The following is a 16125-nucleotide window of genomic DNA, read 5'->3' as shown; positions in this document are numbered from 1 at the left end:
TATATTTATTAGTATCACAAGAAAGCTTACACTAACACTGCAATGAAGTTACTGTGAAAATCCCCTAGTTGCCACATTCTGGCGCGGCAACCGAGTCACGGCTCATGCCCAAGTGACGAGAAGAATTATTTCCCAAAGGTGAGTTGCCTTAAAAGAGGCCACACTCCTGTGCCTGTTCGGGTACACTGAGGGAGAATTTAGCACGGCCCAATGCACCCCAACCAGCACATCTTTCAGACTGTGGGAGGAAACCAGAGCACCCGGAGGAAACCTACACTGACAAAGAACAAAGAACAACACAGCGCGGGAAACAGGCCCTTCAGCCCATCGAGCCCGCACCGCCATTTTAACATTGTGAGTCCCCTCTTCCACCCATGACCCTTGTCTACGCTTATGGCACTCCACATTGGAAACCAGTTTGAGGGGAGACTAATTTAGGGACAGTTTGTTACACCAATCAGCCTAAGAGGACACCTTTGGGGTGTGGGAGGAAACCGGAGCACCCGGAGAAAACCCACGCAAGCACGGGGAGAATGCGCAAACTCCCACCGACACCGACCCAAATCCGTGTATCTACACAGCAAACAGTGATAGTCACTGAGCTGTCGTGTTGCCCGTCAGTTGGTCCAGTTTAAGCGCACACTAACGACGTGAAGCACTAGGCTACTCTCGAAACGTCCAAGAGCAGCCCTCGTACGACCCACCACGTGTATGCCCCTCGTTGGACAACAAGGCGGACCGAATCACCTGTGGATTAAAAGAGAAAAACATCAACACCATGCTCATCCTTATACAAACATTCAAGGGAATCCCCTGAAGCTCAAAGGTAAAACAAGTGAGCCAGAAAATATGTTGGAAGATCCATAGGAATCAATAGATTCCCAGGGACATCCCAAGGCTCCTGATCCTTATTTAAAACAGTCTCCTCTATCCCTCTATCTCTATTCTGCTCATGTGCCGATCTAAGTATCCCTTAAATAACTCCAGCGTGCTGCCTCCAACACCTTTCTTGGCAGAGCATTCCATACCCCCACAACCCTCTGTGTGAAAAACCTCCCTCTGACATCCGAATTATACCTCGGCCCCCACCCCCCCCCACCCTAAACCCGATGCCCCTCGTAATATTTGTCTCCAATCTAGGAAAAAGCTTACCACTGTTTACTCTATCTATACCCGGGGAGAATGTGTAGACTCCACACAGACAGTGACCCAAGCCGGGAATGGAACTCGTGTCCCTGGCGCTGTGAGGCAGCAGTGCTAACCCACTGTGCCACCGGGAATGGAACCCGGGTCCCTGGCGCTGTGAGACAGCAGTGCTAACCCACTGTGTCACTGGGAATGGAACCCGGGTCCCTGGCGCCGTGAGACAGCAGCGCTAACCCACTGTGTCACCGGGAATGGAACCCGGGTCCCTGGTGCCGTGAGGCAGCAGCGCTAACCCACTGTGCCACCGGGAATGGAACCCGGGTCCCTGGTGCTGTGAGACAGCAGTGCCAACCCACTGTGTCACCGGGAATGGAACCCGGGTCCCTGGCGCCGTGAGGCAGCAGCACTAACCCACTGTGTCACCGGGAATGGAACCCGGGTCCCTGGCGCTGTGAGGCAGCAGTGCTAACCCACTGTGTCACCGGGAATGGAACCCGGGTCCCTGGCGCTGTGAGGCAGCAGTGCTAACCCACTGTGTCACCGGGAATGGAACCCGGGTCCCTGGCGCCGTGAGGCAGCAGTGCTAACCCACTGTGTCACCCCACAGGTAACAGGTGGACAGCCACAAATGAAGAGGCCTCTGTCATCAGGCCATTTTGATATTTGAGGAGAACAGAGTCAAGAGCGAAAAAATTGGCTCCCTCCATCAATCCACCACTGACTTTGCACACACTGTTTGGGATTATTCAATCTCAGTCCAATGTCACACACACCAGGTGACATCAACCCCGACTGTAAACCCAAAGGTTCACCAGTCAAACGGACAGGGAGTAGCCATCCTCAATCTGTACCTGATGTGTATTCTTTTCCCCGGCAAGGTTCCACTCCTTCAGGAAGCCGGAGGGAAAGAGGCTGCAGGACAATCCCCACATTGGTCTGAATGAGGGACAAAGGGGCAAGGAGGTGGGACAAGGGTGAGAAGATGAAGGGTGAGGGTGTGAGGCAAGGCACAGCGGGGTGAAGACAACAGTTGGGAGGTGGGCAAAGGGGGAGAAGGCAAAAGGGGGCAATGGGAACAGAACAAGAGTTAGAGGGCCAGGGATGTTGGGGCAGTGGGAACACTCAGGGCAAAAGGCACATGGCCAGAGGTGGGTAAGGGGCGTGGCCACTGAGAGAGGGGCGTGACCAAATGAGAAAGGGTGTGGCCAGCGAAGGGGCGTGGCCAGTGTGCGTGTGTGAGAGAGAAGGGCGTGGCCATCGGAGTGGGGGCGTGGCCAGAGGAGCGGGCACAGGGGCGCGGCCAAAGGAGAGGAGGAAAAGGGCGTGGCAAGAGGAGAAGGGACAGGGGCGTGGCCAGAGGGGAGGTGGAAAGGGGACAGGGGCGCGGCCATCGGAGCGGGGGCGTGGCCAGAGGTGTGAGAAGAGGGGCGTGGCCAAAGGAGAGGGGGCGTGGTGTTGAGGCCGCGCGGACAGGCTCGTGCAGAACGAACGCGACGGGCGATTGGCCCTCACTCCCCCTCCCCGCACTGGGATTCTCCCTATGGCGTCCTCCTTGTGCCTTTATCCCGCCGCACCGGCGGCGGCCGCGGTCAGACCTGCGCCGAGTGGCAGGGGTGGTGGCGGCGGCGGCGGCTCGATGGTGAGCCCCGGCGGCCCGCCGCGGCGGAGGCGGCGGCAGCAGCAGAAGAGGAGGGAGGCGGGGAGGAAGGGGAATTACCGAAGCGGTGGGGGAAAGAGGAAGAAGCAGCGGCAGCAGCAGCAGCAGCGGACGCGTACGATGTTGCCGCCGCTGCCGCTGCCCGAGTCGTCCGGGCCCCGGCGGAGGCGGCGGCGCCGCAGGATGCCGGGCATCAACAAGCTGATCCTTCAGGCGCTGTCGGCCCGCAAGCAGCGCGGCGGCATGTCGGTCACCTCGCTGCGGGAGGCGCTGCTCTCCAGCGGCTACGACCTGCAGAGCAACAAGTCGGAGTTCAGCTCGGCGGTGGGCGACCTGCTCCGCAGCGGCTCGCTGGTCCGGAGCCGGTCCCGGGGAGGCGGCCTCCGGCTGGGCCGCCAGCAGCAGCAGCAACAGCGGCGCCGGTCGGCCGGACCCAGCAGTGGAGGTGCCAGGTCTCGGGGCAGGAAGAAGCCGCCACCGTCAGCCCGCTCTTCTGCCCCGGCCAAGAAGAGAGCCCCCAGATCCAAAGGAGCCTCGGCCGCCAGAAAGACCGTCAAAACACGGCGGAAAAAGTGTGGCAAATGATCTAACTTTACCAACCAATAAATTAAGTAAAATCCGATGTGAGGGGAGAAGGAGAAACTCACTTCCTAATTTTCTCCAAACATCATAAAAAGGCTCTTTTCAGAGCCACAAACCTCCCAACAAAATCGAAGCTGCAACCAACCCACAGAAAAAGACAAAATCAGACCGTTCAGCCTGTCCGGCCAGTACTAGCACCAAGTGGAGGGCTCTCCTCCCAGGGAAATGAGGCCTTTCAGTCCAACATGCCCATGCTAGCCCTTTGAGGCTGATTTTCTTTTCCAGACAGCTGAAAACCTTCAGCCCATCTTCCCCGTGCCAGCTTCGCACGGCACTCCTTTTTCTGAGCCTCAAGGAAATGAGGCCTTTAAGTCCATCGTCCATTTGTGCATTGCTCTCCCGCCATTTGTGGAGTCCCCAGGACGATGAGACCCTTAAGCCTATTGTACCCGTTTTAGCTCTTCTCCATTCTAGCACCGTCGCCGGTTTCTTAATGCCGGGTTTGAGGATGTTGAGACCTCTCAGCCCGCTCTACTTTTCTATTTTGAATACAGTCTCCGGTTTATCTCAGCCCGAGGGAGTTGGGGCCCTTCAGCTCATCATAGCCGTGCTATCTCTCCCCGCTTTTGGATTTTCCCAATCCGGTTGACCCAAGAATTTGGTAGTTCCTGTCACACTTCTGCTGCTCGAGTGAGCGAATGTTTGGTTTTCAACCCCATCAAGAAATCTTTCCAGGGAATGTTATTGATAAAGTAATAAAAGCCGCAAAAAGTACTGATGAGGATGAGGGCAAGATAACAATACTCAACTTCCTCGCAAACTACTGGCCAAAACATTTCGGATTCAGTTACAAGCCAAGTGGGTCTATGTAAACTAATGGAATTAGTGGAACCTTAGTCAATTGTGCAAGAAAATAAAACGCATTCAGGTTAAATATTGACGGGGATTTTGTATTGTCAAAGGAAACGCTGGAGATAAATCTTGTCGATTATAATTTGCTTTATCTTATTTTTGGGTGGAGTCTTATGATGACTTGTCTCTTAAATCGGGAAGGAACACTTGGTAGGATTTGCGAGCCTAAATGTTAGGTTGAATTTGCAATTTATAAGATCAAGTGCAAGTTATAAGAAACAACTACGAGTGATGGAATTGGAAACCTCCCCAAACTGGATTCCAGGAGATTTTTTTAGTACATTCAACAAGAATTCAATAGATTTTTTTAATTTTAAAATCCTTTATTCCCCTAAATGTGTCGGGGTGTTTTACACGTCAATGTTTCTCTTACATTTATTTCCAGTTATTTTGAGATTGGCCACAAAATAAATGAACTTTTCCGTTAGGGACATTTCCAGGGCTGATCTGGTTGTAAGTTGCAGCAGGAGAGCGGCTTTGGCGGGAAAGAACACAGAAGGGGCGGGGCCCGGGCGGCACGTGATCTGAGGAGGCGTGGCTTGTCTGAGGAAGAGCGGCCTGGTTCAAGGGGCGGGACCTTACCCAGAGCGGGAGCGATTAGTCGCGGTCAACAGAGAAGGTGAAGGGGCGGGGCCTACAAGAGGATGGGACGACGTCGTGCGGCAGTGAAGGGGCGGGGCCGAAGTTGGTAGGCGGAGACCAATGCAGAGGGCGGGGCCTGCGCAGTCGGGAGTGCGAGCAGGAAAGGCAAACCAGAGGCTTGGAGCCAGTGGGCGGGGCTAGGGACTGTGGGCGGGGAAGTGGGCGCTTCCCAGCCGCGCGGCCGCGTGCCAATCCGAATCAATGAGGAAGTGGGCGGGGCCAAGCGACAGGTTGCCTCCATCCCGTCCGCTTTCCCTCCTTATATAAAATGTCGCCGCGGCGCCTCGGCCACACGTGTGAGGGCGACGGGCGCCACGTGAGGGAGATCAGTGTAATGGCCGACAGCGTCCCAGCCAAAGGGGATGTCCCCGCGGCCGCCGCTGCTCCTCTCGAAACCGGCCTGGCCGCCGCCAAGAAGAAAGCCGCCTCCCGGCCGCAGAAAGGGGGTGGAGGCGGCACAACGGCGGCGGTGGCCGAGCAGATCCTGGAGGCAGTGGCCGCCACTAAGGAGCGCCAGGGGGCCAAGCTGGGCGCCGCCATGAAGAAAACCATCTCGGCCTCGGCTTACGAATCGGAGAAAGGCGGCGGTGCCAACCGGCCCAACCCGCCGCCCGCCAGCGCCGCGCCCAACAAGGGTTCCCCACCGGCCGAAAGCGGGGCCGGCACTTCCTCGGCCTGCGTGCAGCCGGAGCAGCGGGAGGAGAAGGAGGGCGGACGGCAGGAAGGAGAGACCGAGGTTGGAGCCAAAGGAGGCGTCAAGAGGAAAGCGGCCCCGAAGAAAGCGGCGGCGGCAAAACGGGTCAAGAGAGCGGCGACCAAGAGCCCCCGAAAAGGGACGGTGGCCAAGCGGGGAAAAGCTCCCAAGCGGCCGGTGGCGAAGAAGCGGGTTGCGGGGAAGAAGCGATAAAGGCACCGGGAGCGGAGAAAACATTTAAACAATTACACGAAAAAGGCTCTTTTCAGAGCCACTCACTCGCAACTGAAGGAGCTGACAAACTTCAATGAAGTTTAACAAACGCGACATCAACGTTATATCGACTTCAATCCATTTCCCCAAACTTTGTAGAACTTTATTTCTCAAATCTTTCAAAGATAAAAGAGTTTACAGCTCTAAAATTGCGGAATTTACAATTAGGTTTATTTATCATTTTATTTAGTTTGGTTTATTTTTCTCGGTGTCCATCCTGTTAAAACCGCTGAAGCATTTTATGTTTCAATGAGATCGCCTCTCATTTGTACAACTCGTTTAGAATAATGTTGTTCCAATGAGCCCGAGTTCGATCTTTCCATATTACTAAAACTATTTTTCAATCTTGCATTAAGTTGATCTTTCTCGACGTCCTAGCTGTGATAACAGTATATTCTACATTCTCTCTTCCTTTCTCCGCTATGTACTCTATGAATGGTATGTCTTGTGTAAGAAACAGTACTGTTCGCTGTATCCCAATACATTTGACCATAATAGACCAAATTTACTCAGCTTCTCATCAGGACAACCCCTCATCGGAGACTTTCCCCGCGCCAACTTAAATGCGAATGGCACAGTGGTTCAATTCGCAACTTGGAGTCTGTGTGGAGTTTCCACGTTCTCCCCGGGTCTGCGTAGGTTTCTTTTGGGTGCTCCAGTTTCCTCCCACAATCCTTAAGACGTACTGCTTAGGTGCTAAATTTTCCCTCGCTGTACCCGAACAGTCGAGTGTGGCTACTCGGGAATTTAGTCACTTCATTGCAGTGTTAACCTAAACCTAACCATCGACATTGACTACTTCCGTCTCTATCTTCTGGTGCTGCTTTAAGACAGGAAAATTTAATTAACTCGTCTAGATACACGAAGACCTGGTCAGAGTAACAATGATACGCTGAATTCTAACTATTAAGGAACCAGTTATAAACCTTTCTAAGGATATTTGGCGGTTCTTAAAAGAACCTTTGGTTTTTAAGTCTGTTTCCTCTATACTATCCTCAACCACCAAAACCATACAGGGTCCGCCCTTGGCGCTTTAGCGCGTACACCACATCCATAGCGGTCACCGTTTTGCGCTTGGCGTGTTCAGTGTAAGTCACCGAGTCCCTGATCACATTCTCCAAAAACACCTTCAACACTCCGCGAACCTCCTCGTAAATCAGGCCAGAGATGCGCTTGACTCCTCCGCGGCGAGCCAGACGCCTAATAGCAGGCTTAGTAATACCTTGAATATTGTCGCGCAGCACCTTACGGTGCCGCTTAGCTCCACCTTTACCAAGCCCTTTACCACCTTTGCCTCTACCCGACATAATCACTACCAAACAATCCACAAATGCCGGGAACCGGCCCCACCGCCCAATTTTATACAATGTTAGCGGACCTGGGTGAAGAACGCAGCACAGCCCGCGCCGTGGTGAGAACGTCACGTTCGAAGCCCGCCAATTTCAAACCAATCTTGCAACGTCCAGCCAAGCTCGATACTTTTCCTCGTCTCACAACAGAGAAAATTAAGCTCCATTGTGTTTGTGCATACATTGGTTTTACCTTTTGGAGCGAACCACGAATTGATACACACAGTTAAATAAAAACAATTTATTTTATGTTAAGCTGTTTTAAATAAGCAACAATTACCAAAGGAAAGGGAATTATTCTTGGGAACCAAATTCATTCATTCTATCAACGTCCGATTTCAAGTCAATTGATCTGCATGAGCAGTGGGACCAAATTCAGGCTCAATAACACGAATTTTGCACAGTAAACATGTGTAAATTTGCTTTGCTAGATTGGCCAGGTGTAAATACAGGTCTTGCTTTAATCAGCGCCTTCCAGGACTTAAGACAGGATGTCCTAAGGGCTCCCTATCCAATGTGGCGTTTCTGAGATGTTGCCGCTCTTCCCATGGAGGGAAACGAGGCAGCCAATTTGTGCACAGCAAAATCCCACAAGTAGCAATGTAATAAATGACCAGTTAGTCTGTCACCGGGGAAAATCTCCCTGATCTCTTTTGGAAAGTGCAATGGAGTTTTTTTTTGTAATCAAGAGCACGGACTTGAATTTGGTTTAATGCACCTGTTCCAAAGATGTATTAAGCTGTAATCATGGCTGTCTTTGACTGCAGAGGAAATTAGTCCCTGAGTCATTGAGTTAAACAATGCAGAAAATGGGCCCTTGAGTCCATCATTACTGTACTGGCCACCTAAAGCCTATTTATTCTGCATTGGTATGTACATCACTTTGATTTTTGTTGCATGGACTTAAAAAAAAGATAGATTTGATGAATTGCTGGCATTGCAATTCAAGCCATGTTTTATTGCCCACCTGCCTTCTTGAACAGTCGCAGCCCCTGAGGTGTAGGTACACTCATAGTGTATTAGGGAGAGAGCTCCAGGATTTTGACCCAGTGACAATGAAGATCAAAACGGTTGAATATCAACCTGAAAACCAATCCCAATGGCTAGTGGATGGAGCATTGGATCCTCTACCGTAGTGCCATACCACAACATGTATGTATATGTATGGGTGGCACAGTGGTTAGCACTGTTGTCTCACAGTGCTAGGGACCCGGGTTCAATTTTGGCCTTGAGCGACTGTCTATGCGGAGTCTGAATGTTCTCCCTGTGTCTGCATGGATTTCCTGCAGATGCTCCAGTTTCCTTCCACAGTCCAAAGATGTGTGGGTTCAAGGGACTTTACAGATGCACCATAGAAAGCATTCTTTCTGGTTGTATCACAGCTTGGCATGGGCTCCTGCTCTGCCCAAGACCGCAAGAAAGTACAAAGGGTTGTGAACATAGCCCAGTCCATCACTCAAACCAACCTCCCGTCCATTGACTCTGTTTACACTTTCCACTACCTCAGGAAAAGCAGCCAGAATAATTAATGACCCCACGCACCCCGGACGTTCTCTCTTCCACCTTCTTCTGTCAGGAGAAAGATACAAAAGTCTGAGGTCCCGTACCGACCGACTCAAGAACAGCTTCTTCCCTGCTGCTGTCAGACTTTTGAATGGACCTACCTCGCATTAAGTTGATCTTTCTCCACACCCTGGCTATGACTGTAACACTACATTCTGCACCCTCTCCTTTCCTTCTCTATGTGTGGTATGTTTTGTGTAGTGTGCAAAAGACAATACTTTTCACTGTACACTAATACACGTGGCAATGTTAAATCAAATGAAAATTGATTAGTTGGTAAGTATGTGAGATTACGGGGATAGGGTCTGATTGGGGTGCTCTATTGAGGAGTTGGTGGAGATCCGATGGGCTGAATGGTCTGCTTTTGCACTGTGGAAATTTTATGATTCTCGGTGCATGTTGCTACAGCAACTCAGTCTCCCTCCCATCACCACCACTTCCACATCAAAGCCTGTCGATCGTCTACAAGGCACAAGTCAGGAGAGTGATGGGAAAGCCTTGGCTGCTCAAACCCTCCCTCTTGTGACACCTCCAGACTCGACTCTTCCCACTCCTGGCTGCTGACCCACAAACCCCAAGTCACCCACAATCGTGCCGGCTCCCTGGTGTCTAACCTCATGGCACATCCTTTCCCAATCGCCCCTGATACTTGTTGACCTGCATTTGTTCCTGGTTTCCCTGACTTTAAAACCCTCATCCTTACCTCCAAGTCCCATCATAAGAACATAAGAACATAAGAAATAGGAGCAGGAGTAGGCCATCCAGCCCTTCGAGCCTGCCCCGCCATTCAATAAGATCATGGCTGATCTGTCGTGGCTCAGTTCCACATTCCCGCCCTCTCCCCATAACCCTTAATCCCCTCGCTTATCAAAAACCCATCAACCCGCGTCTTAAAAATATTTAGCGAGGCAGCCTCCACCACTTCAACGGGCAGAGAATTCCAGAGATTCACCACCCTTTGAGTGAAGAAGTTCCTCCTCAACTCTGTTCTAAACCGCCCCCCCTTTATCTTGAGGCTGTGCCCCCTAGTCCTACTGTCCTTTCTGAGCGGGAAGAGTCTCTCCACCTCTATCCTATCCATCCCATTCATCAACTTATATGTCTCAATGAGATCTCCCCTCATTCTTCTAAACTCTAACGAGTACAAGCCTAGTTTATTCAGCCACTCCTCATAGCTCAACCCCCTCAACTCCGGAATCAGCCTAGTAAACCTCCTCTGCACTCCCTCCAAGGCCAAAATATCCTTGCGTAAGTGCGGTGACCAAAACTGCACACAATACTCCAGCTGCGGCCTCACCAGTGCCCTGTACAGCTGCAGCAAGACCTCCCTACTTTTATATTCAATCCCCCTCGCTATGAAGGCCAGCATCCCATTCGCCTTCCTGACCACCTGCTGCACCTGCAGGCTGGGTTTTTGCGACTCATGCACAAGGACCCCCAGGTCCCTCTGCACTGTCGCCTGCTGCAGTTTTTCGCCCCGTAAGTAATAATCCTTCCTACCATTATTCCTACCAAAGTGGACCACCTCGCACTTGCCAACATTAAATTCCATTTGCCATTTCCTGGCCCATTCGCCCAGCCTATCTAGATCCTTCTGCAGACTCTCTACACCCTCCGCGCAATTTGCCGTTCCACCAATCTTGGTGTCATCAGCAAATTTCGACACCCTACACTCGGTTCCCTCCTCCAGATCATCTATATAAATGGTAAATAGCCTCGTCTTCTGCCAACAACCCCCCTCCCTCCCCCCAACTCCAGAATGGGATAATCACGTAGAAACACAGGTGGAATTGCGATCTCAGACTTGCACATTTTCAGAACCAGGGGGTCACAGTCTCAGAACAGAGGGTTATGACAGAGATAAGGAGAAATGTATTCACTCAGAGGGCGGTGAACCTGTGGAATTCTCTACCACAGAAAGCTGTAGACACCAAATCACTGAACATATTTGAGAAGGAAATAGATTTCAGAGGGAGAATGTGGGACTATAGTGTTGAGACAAAGGATCAGCCATGATCATGTTGAATGGAGCAGCAGTTCGAAGTGCCGAGTGGCCTCCTCCTGCTACAATTTTCCATGTTTCTATGAGAAAAACTTCTGAATCGTGCCCCAATGTGAAGATCAGGTTGACCTGATCTGATGAAAGAGCCAACTTGATTCACATCAACAGGATCCACTGCACCAGCAATGCAAACACACTGTCAAATAATCATTGATCATTCGTGATTTTAACCTAACCAGTGCAATGTGACCCTGAAGGATGGCCACGGATAGGCATCTGGCACTTGCGCCCTGGTCTCTGGGTTCGCTGAGATCCCATGATCACTTTACCCGCCACCCTATCAGTTCACTTTGTTTCCCAACTTGGTTACAAGAACAACATGTCCCTAGTTGGTGGATTCAATAGACTCAAAATATCATCTCAGTGGCAAATTGCTTAGAATATCAAAGCTCATAGAATCCCTACAGTGCCATTCAGCCCATTGAGTCCCGCTCAAAAAAGACAATAGGACTAGGGGGCACAGCCTCAAGATAAAAGGGGGGCGGTTTAGAACGGAGTTGAGGAGGAACTTCTTCACTCAAAGGGTGGTGAATCTCTGGAATTCTCTGCCCGTTGAAGTGGTGGAGGCTGCCTCGCTAAATATTTTTAAGACGCGGGTTGATGGGTTTTTGATAGGAGAGGGGATTAAGGGTTATGGGGAGAGGGTGGGAAAGTGGAACTGAGCCACGACAGATCAGCCATGATCTTATTGAATGGCGGGGCAGGCTCGAGGGGCTGGATGGCCTACTCCTGCTCCTATTTCTTATGTTCTTATGAGTCTTCACCATAAAGAATCCCACCCAGGCCCTTTCCCATAACCCCATGTATTTACCTGACATAAAGGGGCAATTTGGCATGGCCAATCCATCTAACAAGCACATCTTGGATACTAAGGGCAATTTAGCATGGCCAATCCACCTAACCTGCACATCTTTGCACTGTGGAAGAAAACTGGAGCATGCAAGGGGAACCCACCGAAACAACATGCAATCCCACAGACATTTCATTGACATTTAGAAGTATTTGATGAGGAACATGAGGGTCAATCCAAAGTTGTGACTGAACTCTCAACTCGCGTCAACGTTTTCTGACAACCGCTTTATTTCGACACATGGGCCGTGGCCCTGGAAAGTAACTCAGTTGGTTTGTGGTTATGTATGGCTCTCCATGTGTATGGAGGTTAGGCTTCGCATGCACAGCGTTGGATAGCAAACACTGCCAAGGTTTCATTACTAGCTCCACCATTTGTTGCCGTGCCTTAGAGTTGTGAGATGTGTAGGTTAGAGGGGTTAGTGGGTAAATATGTGGGAACATGGGGGTAGGGCCTGGGTGGGGTTATGGTCGGTGCAGACTCAATGGCCAAATGGCTTCCTTCTACATTGTAGGGTTTCTATGATTTATCCACACATCTCCTTATCCGGATCACTATCTGGTTCTGCGTCATTACCTTGTGCTGTTAGATCACTTCAAAGGCGCTATATAAATACAAACTGTTGTTGCCATTTATCACTCAACCCTTTAAGTTGGAGAAATATATCATAAAATCCCCACTGTGCAGAAAGAGGCCATTTGGCCCATTGAGTCTGCATCAATTCTCCGATGGACCATCCCATGCAGGCCCCCTCCTGCCTCCATAATCCTCCACATTTTTTGATTTCTTTTGATTTGATGTATGATTGTCACATGCATCGGGAACAGTGAAAAGTATGCTGATAAAGCATACTGTTCATGGAGTATATAGAGGAGAAGGAAAGGAGCGGGTGCAGAATGCACTGTTACAGTCATAGCGAGGGTGTAGAGAAAGATCAACTTAATGTGAGGTAGGCCCATTCAAAAGCCTGACAGCAGCAGGGAAGAAGCTGTTCTTGAGTCAGTTGGTACATGACCTAAGGCTTTTGTATCTTTTTCCCAACAGAAGCAGGTGGAATAGAGAATGTCCGGGGTGCATGGGATCCTTAATTATGCTGGCTGCTTTGCCAAGACAGTAGGAAATGCAGACAAAGTCAATGGATGGGAGGCTGGTTTGTGTGATGGGCTTCATTCATGGCCCTTTGTAGTTTCTTGTGGTCAGAGCAGGACCCCATACCAAGCTGTGATACATATGGAAAGGATGCTTTCTATGCTGAAATTAGTGAGAGTCGTAATGGACATTTAGCATGGCCAATCCCCCTAACCTACATATCTTTGGACACTAAGGGGCAATTTAGCGTGGCCAATCCACCCTAACCTGCACATCTTTGGACTGTGGGAGGAAACCGGAGCACCCGAAGGAAAACCATGCAGACACGGGGAGAATGTGCAAAATGCACACAGACAGTGACCCAAGTCCAGAATCGAACCCAGGTCCCTGGCGCTGGGAGGCAGCAGTGTTAATCACTGTGCCCTTGCAAAAGATCATCCATGTTGCGGGCACTGTAGATCAATGCTTATGTCTTTAGAGACCAATACTGAGGTTGCTATGTTTTATTCTCCCAAGCTGCTGAGATTGGAGTTAAGAGGAAGTTCCAGGGAGTCTGTGAGTTCCTACATTAATTTGTAAATCTTTTAATGTAGTTTGTAATGTAATGCTTTGGGGAAGATGGATTCAAATCCCACACGGCAGCTGGTGGAATTTAAATTCAGTTCATAAAATCTGGAATTGAAAGCTAGTCTCAATAACGGGGACCAGGAAATCACCATTGATTGCTGTAAAAACCCATCTGGTTCATTAAAATCCCTTTAGGGAGGGAAATCTGCCGTCCTTATCCGGTCTGGCCTACATGTGATTCCAGAGCCACAGCAGTGAAATTCCTTCTCAAATCTATCTTAAATGAGCACTCCTTTGTTCTGTGACTGTGCCCTCTAGTTCCATACTTTCCTATGAATGGAAACATGCTCCCAACATTTACCCTGTCTAACCCTCTAAAAATCTTGAATTCTAAGAATTTGAATTCAACAAAATTAAGAATCTACTGATGACTTTGTAGAACCTTAGTTGGAACCAAACTTGGAATAATAGTGTTCAATTCTGGTCGCCACATTAACAGAAGAATGTGGAGGCTTTGGAGAGGGTACAGAATAGATTTACCAGGATGTTGCCCTGGTATGGAGGGTATTATCTATGAGGAGAAACTTGGTTTGTTCTCACTGGAGGTTGAGGGGAGACCTGATAGAAGTCTACAAGATTATGAGAGGCAATGGACAGAGTGGATAGTCAGAAGCTTTTTCCCAGGGTGGAAGAATCAATTACTAGGGGGGCACAGGTTTAAGGTGCGAGGGGTAAGGTTTAAAGGAGATGTACGAGGCAGATCTTTTACACAGAGGGTGGTGGGTGCCTGGAACTCACTGCCGGGGGAGGGAGTGGAAGAGATAGTGACTTTTCAGGGGCGTAAAACATCCATCTATTGATTGGTCGGTCAGAGCGCCAGCTCATTGGTCTACATGTGTTACATTTCAAACCTGTTGATTGGTCAAGATACTGACCTCTAATTGGTCACGGCCTGATCCGTTTTATGTAAATATCAGGCGATCCGTTCCGTTGCGCCGGGAGATTGAATTTTCAAATGGAAGCGCAAGTTAACGGCTTCAAACCGTCCCCAAACTCAAATCAAACTCATCTTAAATATATTGACACTCCCGGGACAGAAAGAAAATGCCTACATGTGACCTTTAATTGCTTTTACATGAATAAATGTAAAACAAAAGCGTCCTGATTAGGATTCAATATTAGATAAAATAAAATCAATACCAATACTGCTTTCTTCAATTATTCCTGCCTCATTCCATGAAAATGAGAGCCAATTCTATTTATTTATTAACTATTATAAAAGTGCCAAAAATCTGAGAAACCTTTGAACAAATTGTTATTTTTCGCGGGCTTTTCTTGGCGGGAAACCATGAAAACTCGGTCAAACCGTCGCCAACAAAAATTAGCCCCAGAATATTTAAGTAATTAACAAGTTAAAAATAATCTCCTAATATTCAACCCAAGCATTCATTGCCTGGAGAATATTTAATATTTGCTCTTTACACACAGGGGAACAATTTTTTTGTCGGATCTTTCAACTTTTGTATGTATCTAGTCTTAAAAATATTCTCTTTAGTTTCTTTCTAGTTGAGTATCTAAATTAAAAACAAATTGCAGTTTTTCAACGGAAACAGGTTTGAATCTTGTTTGTTCAATTTCTTTGAAGACAATAATGGGATTAAACTCTTTCAGAAAGAGCTAAGAGTAGCTCTGAAAAGAGCCTTTGTTTTTTCCCCCCTTTTTCCCTCACATCTGATCTCTCCACCCTCTTTCAGGCGTACACCTTGCTGGGGTGGCCGGTTTTCTTGGGCAGCAGCACGGCCTGGATGTTGGGCAGAACGCCGCCCTGGGCGATAGTGACACCTCCCAGCAATTTGTTAAGCTCTTCATCGTTGCGGATGGCCAGCTGCAGATGGCGGGGGATGATGCGGGTTTTCTTGTTGTCCCGGGCCGCGTTTCCAGCCAGCTCGAGGATCTCGGCGGTCAGGTACTCGAGCACAGCGGCCAAGTAAACGGGCGCCCCTGCACCCACCCGCTCAGCATAGTGGCCCTTCCGCAGCAGCCGGTGAATACGGCCCACTGGGAATTGCAAACCAGCTCTGGAGGAGCGAGTCTTGGCCTTAGCACGTCCTTTGCCTCCTGTTTTACCGCGACCCGACATATTGATATCTTCAGAACTCCCCTCTCTGAATAAACGCCGGAGAATAAGGGAGAATCGGCGACGGCTGCTCCTTATATACTGGCCGGGCGGATCGAAAATCCGCTTTCTGATTGGGTAATGTTCTGTCAGCGGGGGCCAATACTAAAGTGGTATCTGCACAGCCGCTGATTGAGGGTGAGATTTCCCGCCTTTTCTGTTCCATCCGAACAGAAAAACTCGGCGCAAATCTTTCAATGAAGTTTATTTCTCAAATGTTTAAACTAAACACAAGGCATATTTTTCCCAATTAATTTAGCTCACAAATACTTCACAAAGAAACCAGGTAGACTTGTCAATGAAGTTTATTTCTCAAATATTTTACTCAGAACTAGACACACTGTTTCAATGCAGTTTATTTCCTCTTTTTTACAAAAAAAAGTACACATTCCACTTGTTCCAGCGTTAACCAGCAGTGGTTGCACTGCTGCTTCACAGCTCCAGGGACCTGGGTTCAATTCCCAGCTTGGGTCACTGTCTGTGGGGAGTTTGCACATTCTCCCCGTGTCTGTGTGGGTTTCCTCCGGGTGCTCCGGTTTCCTCCCACAGCCCAAAGATGTGCG

General features: G+C 49.5%; 2 protein-coding genes across 2 annotated transcripts; both read right to left on the bottom strand.

The window, feature by feature from the left end:
• Positions 1-6901: 6901 nt before the first annotated feature.
• Positions 6902-7213, bottom strand: LOC145337264 (histone H4-like). The gene has a single exon (XM_080182054.1). The coding sequence runs from the start codon at positions 7211-7213 to the stop codon at positions 6902-6904; it is 312 nt and encodes a 103-aa protein (XP_080038180.1).
• Positions 7214-15136: 7923 nt separating this feature from the next.
• Positions 15137-15526, bottom strand: LOC145337263 (histone H2A-like). The gene has a single exon (XM_080182053.1). It carries the CDS (start codon positions 15524-15526, stop codon positions 15137-15139), a length of 390 nt encoding a protein of 129 aa, XP_080038179.1.
• Positions 15527-16125: the final 599 nt, after the last annotated feature.

Source organism: Carcharhinus amblyrhynchos, unplaced genomic scaffold (assembly GCF_965287045.1).
Source record: "Carcharhinus amblyrhynchos unplaced genomic scaffold, sCarAmb.v2.hapA scaffold_45, whole genome shotgun sequence".
NCBI lineage: Eukaryota > Metazoa > Chordata > Chondrichthyes > Carcharhiniformes > Carcharhinidae > Carcharhinus > Carcharhinus amblyrhynchos.
This window is presented reverse-complemented; position numbering and strand designations above follow the sequence as displayed.

Excerpts from the sequence above, each read along its gene's own strand:
- LOC145337264 (XM_080182054.1), bottom strand. The coding sequence starts at position 7,213 with ATGTCGGGTAGAGGCAAAGGTGGTAAAGGGCTTGGTAAAGGTGGAGCT.
- LOC145337263 (XM_080182053.1), bottom strand. The coding sequence starts at position 15,526 with ATGTCGGGTCGCGGTAAAACAGGAGGCAAAGGACGTGCTAAGGCCAAG.